The sequence below is a fragment of the Poecilia formosa genome, unplaced genomic scaffold, assembly GCF_000485575.1.
Source record: "Poecilia formosa unplaced genomic scaffold, Poecilia_formosa-5.1.2 Scaffold715, whole genome shotgun sequence".
NCBI classification, from domain to species: Eukaryota; Metazoa; Chordata; class Actinopteri; order Cyprinodontiformes; family Poeciliidae; genus Poecilia; species Poecilia formosa.
The window spans coordinates 87,289-94,380 of record NW_006800654.1 but is presented as its reverse complement, the minus strand read 5'-3'; the positions used below and the strand labels follow the sequence as shown (position 1 = coordinate 94,380).

At 48.8% G+C, this 7,092-nt stretch overlaps 1 protein-coding gene across 1 annotated transcript in view; it reads right to left on the bottom strand.

The window, feature by feature from the left end:
* The window catches only part of LOC107834676 (extracellular serine/threonine protein kinase FAM20C-like), a 20,784-nt gene extending 14,254 nt beyond the window's left edge, over positions 1–6,530 (bottom strand). The window contains exon 1 of the mRNA XM_016666367.1: positions 6,451–6,530. Coding sequence (XP_016521853.1) covers positions 6,451–6,527 — 77 coding nt within the window. The 5' untranslated portion in view covers positions 6,528–6,530. The remainder of the gene's footprint in view (positions 1–6,450) is intronic.
* Between the last annotated feature and the right edge of the window lie 562 nt (positions 6,531–7,092).

Below are 7,092 nucleotides of genomic sequence, written 5' to 3'. Positions count from 1 at the left end.
CCATAGAAGCTAACAGCTGCATATGCTAACAACCATAGAAGCTAACAACCAGAGAAGCTAACAGCTGTATATGCTAACAGCCATATGTGCTAACAACCATAGAAGCTAACAGCCATAGAAGCTAACAGCTGCATATGCTAACAACCATAGAAGCTAACAGTCAAAGAAGCTAACAGTGACACAATGAGCAGCAGGTTCAGCTCGTGGTTTCATGCCCAGACTCGGCTGGTATTTTAATCTCTCTGATCAAACTCTGTTCTCTGTTAAAGGGAAACTGCTGCAGAACCGCTCCCAGCAGCTGCTGCAGCAGCGTGGGACAGAAGTGTAATCTGCATCTGTTCTGAGGCTCAGGTCGATCCAAGTCTTCAGCTCTGAGGTTTGGTTTGTGAGGCAGCAGAAACAAAAATCCCAGCAAATCAGGGCCATCAGGAATGTTGGAAGGCGACAAGAGAACCTGGTTTTACCTCCTGGCTCATAACAATACATGGATTGTTATGATGAGCTACTACTGCCTAAAGATGTTTCTGCAAAACGTCCTAAAAGATGAGAAGCTGTTCATCTCTGTGCCTGAAGTCCAGATTTGTCCATTTCTGCTACCTGGAATGCTTCAGCGGACCGTAAATGGCCCCCGATCCACACCTTGGACTCCTTTACCTAAGCTAAAGGTGACACATTCTGAATGTGATGAAGATGGTGAAAGTCTTTCAAGTCGCAGATATGAGAGAGAGAGGCCTTCCCACTGAACCATCTGAGCGGTTTGATTCTGATTTGAGCAGCGAGGCTTCAGGTTTTTGTCCTGTTAAGGGTCTGATGGAGGCCGACTCGTGAAGTCCGGGCGGGACGGAGGAGTGGCTGGCTCTGACTGACAGCGTCTTCACCGCGAAGCAACAAGATGGCGGACGCTTCCAAAGCCAAGTTCCCGCCAAACACAGATCAGGGATCAGGAAGACTCAGGTGGGTCTGAGCGATTAATGAAGCTTCAGTTTGTCAGAAAGGAACAGAGCATGAACACGTTCCCTCTGAGACGGAGGAGGACATTAGAAAGCACCTTTGTGTGTGTGTGTGTGTGTGTGTGTGTGTGTGTGTGTGTGTGTGAGAGAGAGAGCGTCCATACACTCCATACACGCAGATGGCTGAGGAATTTGGCTTTGATATGCAGATTGGAAGTCGGCTGCAGGTGTTATCGCTCCTTCAACGCGCTGCAGCCGATAACATTCACCTGAAGGCTGAGCGATCCTATCACTATGGCGCTGCGGCGGAGGGGGGGGCCGGGGGAGCCGGGGAGGGGAGCCGGAGGGGGGGGGGTTTGATCAACGATTACTCAGGCTGATCTAATATTGATCTCTGATTGATCTGCATGTTGCCGATCCAGAAAGCTGGCTGATAGACCAGCGATCCGATGAAGCTGAGGCATCAGAACCCGGTCAGCTCCTGGTCGTTCCCTCATTCCTCTGGGTCAGACCCGATTCAGCTTATAGAACCGGATCCAGACCCAAACTGGGTTCTGTTTGGACCAAAGGTTGACACTAAGCCCCCTCCCCGACTAGTTGCTGCTGGAGCTAAAGCAGCTGCAGCCTTCAATCCGTCTCTAATGGCCGACAGGCTGAAGCTAACGGCAGAGACAGCTAGCCAGCTAATTTCAGCTGCTCTGTAAAGGTTAAAGGTCACCAGGTAAAATCCCTCTGCTGACTGTTGTTCTATTTACACCTGGAACCAAAGTTCAAATTTTCATCACATCATTTTATTTTCCTCAGAATTTCCTCCACTTGGATTTTAATCCGTGTCCAGAACCAGAACCAGAACCAGAGGTCATCACAGAGCTGATCAACATTCTGTCTTTGCAGAAGCCAAACATGATAAACTGGGTCAAAGGTCATCAGCAGTCTGTCAGCTCAGCACGCTGACAGCCAGAACCTGAGCAGAACCCGACCAGAACCTGAGCAGAACCCGACCAGGTATTGTCAGGACATTCTGCGCCCCAGTGGTTCGAAGCTGAAATGTCGGTTGTGTTTCTGTTAGATCTTATTCTTGCTGCCGTCTGCATGAGGCTTCAGCTGTGAGCCGACATGCAGGTGAACCAGGTGACCCAAAGCTGAGGGACGTTTACTGACTCATCATTCCAGCCGTTCGTCTCGTCCTAAAGTGAAAAGCAGCTTTGGGTTTCTGTTTTTCAGACAGAGTGAGACCTCTTTGCTACAGGCGTCTGCAGCGTTCTGACCTGCAGCTGATTTCCATGGATGGAAAGCACCTGTTCGCTGCAGGTAATGCATGTTGCTGCTGCAGGTAATGCATGTTGCTGCTGCAGGTAATGCATGTTGCTGCTGCAGGTAATGCATGTTGCTGCTGCAGGTAATGCATGTTGCTGCAGCAGCAGAGGATGATGATGATCATCATCATCATCATCATAATGATGGAGCCGCTTCATCAGCTGCAGGTCTGGTTGTTGTGAAACGATGAGTTCAGCTGTAACCCTCAGAAATCCTGGGCTGGGAGTCACAGAGGATTGTCTCCTCTCTCACATGGAACCACACAAATCCTTCAAGGCTAGACAGGCGCTGACTTGGACTAGACCGGTTAATGCCAGGCTAGCTGCAGGTCTGGAAGGATGGAGCAAACTTATTCATGGCAGGTGTTTCATCACACAAACAGAAATCAGAGCAGACGCATTTTGAGAAACTGACACCACAGAAAAGAAGAACTGATTTTACTTTCTGATCTTGTTCTGAAAACAAAAAACAGCCGAAGGATCGATGGTGAAAACCTTTTAGAGGCAGACTGAGGAAAAACCGACAGACGAGTCAATATTCAGCCACAGAGCAGCGAGAGTGAGAGCAGCTTCACAAAGATGGCTGATGGTCGATGGCTACCGAGACGTTCATCACATTTACCGCCTGCTGCTGCAGCTGCTGCGACGCGTCAGCATGCAGGCTGAGAGGAGACGCTGTGATGTGGAAACTCAGTTGCAGTTTGGGAAAGAGGAGACGATTAGGAGGGAGAGGATTGAAGACCAAAGTGATCAGTTGATTGTTCCAGCTGAACCCTGACCTCGAGCCAGCAAAGCTTTTTACTTTAAACAAATTCAAAACAAAAGGTTTCAGGCTGTTTCCCTCCTGATGGTCCAACTCACTCCGTTCTGTTGGTTCTCTCTCTCTCTGCTCTGAGTCAAACCAACCTGTTCCCCTCCTGGCCTGTGGGGGCGCTGCACCAAGAACCACTGAAGGAAACGACACAAAAACCTCTGAAGACACTGAGAGCTACTTCCTTCTTCACCAGATGGAGGCATCAGATTTTAGCGGCTGGAGGATTTCTCTTTAGGCTGAAGACCAGGAGCCATTTCTGCTGCTAGCGCTAGGCTAGCACGTTAGCTTTGGTTGGATTTACCCAGAATGTCCTGCACTGTAGTCCACTTCCTGCTGTTGGAGCGGTCTCTGGTCCGTTTGGCGTTCACACTCAAACTGAACCTGACCGAGGTTTGGAGGACCAGAGGTCAGAGGTCAACTAGAATTCACACGAAACAAACCAGGTGAGGATGGTCTAGTTAAAGTCCTGACCAAAATTCATTTGAAAAATCAGAAGCAAGATTTGAAAACTGATGTTCACAGAGATTGATCTGAATAAGCAGAAAAAATAATGATCAGGAAGGGAAACACAAACACACCGCGATGCATTCACTGCCCGGTCCGCCCCATTACAACACACTGAAGCCTTTGGTTGGTACATGTGCCAAATATGCATATTTTTGGCTTTTGGTCACTAGAGGGGGCTGTAGGCTCCAGTATATGAACCAATAGGTGACAGGAAGTTGACAGGTGTTGAACCCAGAAGGGCATACAAGTTTTTGGCCAGATGAACCCTCATTAACACTGTTGCCGTGTATCATGGCATAAATGGATTTTGTTCACAAATGGTTCATCTGACTGGAACAAATTTGGACTTTGGACTACAAGGAGATCTTTGGGGTTGATTTACACGCCCCCTCCTAGCTCCGCCCCTCCTAGCTCCGCTACCTCCTAGCTCCGCCCCTTCCGGTCTCTGTCCCTCATAGCCCCGCCCCATCATGGCTTCGCCCCTCCTAGCTCCGCCCCTTCCCGTTTCTGTCCCTCATGGCCCCGCCCCATCCTGGCTCCGCCCCATCCTGGCTCCGCCCCTTGCCTCCAGCCTGTCAGGATGATCTCTGGCCAGCCGCTGCGCCTCCAGCAGTAATTACAGAGTGTGTGAAAAGCTGCTCCACCTCCATGCTGCAGCAGCCGGAGGCTTCGCCCTGCACTGCTCTGGCTGCTTAACGTTAACCCTCCATTAATTCAGCACCACCACAAAACCAAGGTGACATTTAAATCCACCAATCAGGGAGGAGTTAGTATCACACAGGGCTCCTTGTTGTGTTATGACAGAAATATGACTGGTTCACAAAGGAAACGTGAATTAATGCGACTTCACAGCAGGAAGGATTTCATCATTTCTAACACGCCGCCAGTCGTATGGCGTGTTTCAGCTCTTAAAGCTTTCCAAGGTATCTTCAGCATCAAACTCTGAGCCTTCTTACTGTTTCTCTGTTTGTTTCTTTGTCCTGTTTTCTTTCCAGCTTCGTATCTGTAAACATTCAGCTTCATCTTCCATGGAGCTCTTCCTCACTTCCTGGTTAGCCAGGAAAACCTTGAAAGTAGAAACTTCCAAAAACAAGCAAAAAGCTCCAGAGATGGAATACCAACTGAGAAAGCTGGCCTTTTCTCACCTAGTCTGACCACAAAATCCAATATGGCTGCCAACACAACAACATGATAATAATAAATATGTTTCTGTTGGCCTGCTGCGGTCACAGTGACGGCCAGACTCCAGAATCAAAGCACTGCAATGACTGTTAAAGCCCAGCAGGTTTTAAAACACTTAGCTTGAAATGCTAACAGTAGTTAGCCGAGATGCTAAGCACTACAGTCAGCAGACACAAACTGCAAACATATTTTGTATCAAAATATCCAGAATGTTATGGGAAAATATTACAAACATTTAGGAACTGGAGTGTGAAAAAGTTTGTAACTTAAACATAGAGTTTAAATTTCTCCTACATATGGAGTGCAACAGAACCAACTGTTACCATCCAGCCGAGTTGCTAGCATTAACTCAAGCTGTTAGCATTAGCTCAAACTGCTAGTGTTAGCTCAAACGTCCAAAGCCTGATTTGATTCCATTGGAGGATTTTAATGAGGGTCAAAATGGCAGTAGGCATATCTTTGTGATTAATTATCTGACAGATTTCCACCTGAATACGGTCCTTTGTTTTGTGACGGTTTTGAGTTTATATCATGTTGCAACAAGTGTCTCTTGAAAGTGAGAATTTATTTTTTCAATGAAATATAAACTGTGCAAATGAAGATAAAACACAACAAATTATGATCTAATACAGTTAGCATTAGCTCAAGCTGTTAGCAGTCTGGGTTTATGTTAGCACCATCTTAGCGCCACATTAGCTCCTCCTGGATCTTAGCGGATTCAGGTTCTTCTCTTATTAAATGGATGAAGCTGCTGCTGCGTCTCTGCTGATGATTCCATTAGGTTTTCCTGAGGCAGCCTGTCGGCTCCACAGCAGGCTGCATGCGCTGTAATCTCAGGATGAGAGAATCTAATGACATGTTAGCCTGTCGCTCACTCATTCATGGCTCAAACAGGATTAGCTGCTGATGAAGCAGCTACTGTTAGCTTTGCAGCTGAATCCTGAAGGAATTATCCGTCTTTCAGTGTTAAACATGGAGAAACACTGGATGGATTTTTACTTACTCACCGTTTTCACACTCAATTCATCTTTGCAGTTTTATAATCAGTATTGCAAATCATAATATAGATCAGTGGAGCCCAAAGTGGGTCCTGGAGCTCTGGCATCCTGAATGTTTTAGTTCTCTCCCTGGTTTAACGCACCTGGATCCAGAGATGGCTGAGGAGGTTGTTACTACCAGCAGGGAGAGAATAAAACATGCAGGATACCGGGCCACCAGGACCCACTTTGGGCTCCCCTGGTATAACTTAACAAAGTTATACTAAGTTTACTAATAAACTTAGCATAACTTCATAAGGTCAGAGGTCAGACCTGCAGCTTAATGTCAAAAATGCCCCCTGAGCCTGTGGGGCCCAAGCTCCGTCCCCTGAGCCTGTGGGGCCCAGGCTCCGTCCCCTGAGCCTGTGGGGCCCAGGCTCCGCCCCCTGAGCGCGTTGAGCCCAGGCTCCGCCCCCTGAGCGCGTGGGGCCCAGGCTCCGCCCCCTGAGCGCGTGGGGCCCAAGCTCCGCCCCCTGAGCACGTGGGGCCCAGGCTCCGCCCCCTGAGCGCGTGGGGCCCAGGCTCCGCCCCCTGAGCCTGTGGGGCCCAGGCTCCGCCCCCTGAGCGTGTGGGGCCCAAGCTCCGCCCCCTGAGCGCGTGGAGCCCAGGCTCCGCCCCCTGAGCAGTGAAGCGGCAGGACTTACTTCATGGGCTTGAAGAGCGCCTGGCCGTAGTTGTGGAAGGTCATGATGAGCTTCAGCTGCGTTCCTCCAGACTTCATGGCTGTTGCAGAGAAAAGCAAAACAAATCATCGTCTTTATGCCAAACAAACAATTTTATCAGTTTAGACTCAAACAAAGAACCAAAACAATCAGATCTGGTTTCTCCAGCCAACGGCTGATTCTACAGCACAACTAGAACGAGGAAGATCTGAGGGCCGAAGACAAACTGGTTCTGATCCGGTTGTGATTTCAAACCCGTTCAATCAGCTTCAGCTGGGAGGAGATTCTAGTGCAGATTATTCCCGGCCTGGTTTACTGCTGGGCCGAACCGGGCCTAGGCTGGGTTCTGATACTGTAATCTCTGATGCGAGGAACGACTTGCTGAAGAGAAAAGTCAGGAAACGAGACACATCTCCTCCAAACAGAGCGGTGTGTGTGTGTGTGTGTGTGTGTGTGTCATGGAGGTGGCTTCCTGAACAGATAATCCTGCTGCAGATAAATGTTTAATCTGCGCTGTGGGCCAAGCGCCTTTTAGTTGTTGGCAGATAAACTGGAATCAGAATCAGTTTCTGCAGACGGGGAGTTCTCCAGGAACAGAGAGAGAGAGAGAGAGAGAGAGAGAGA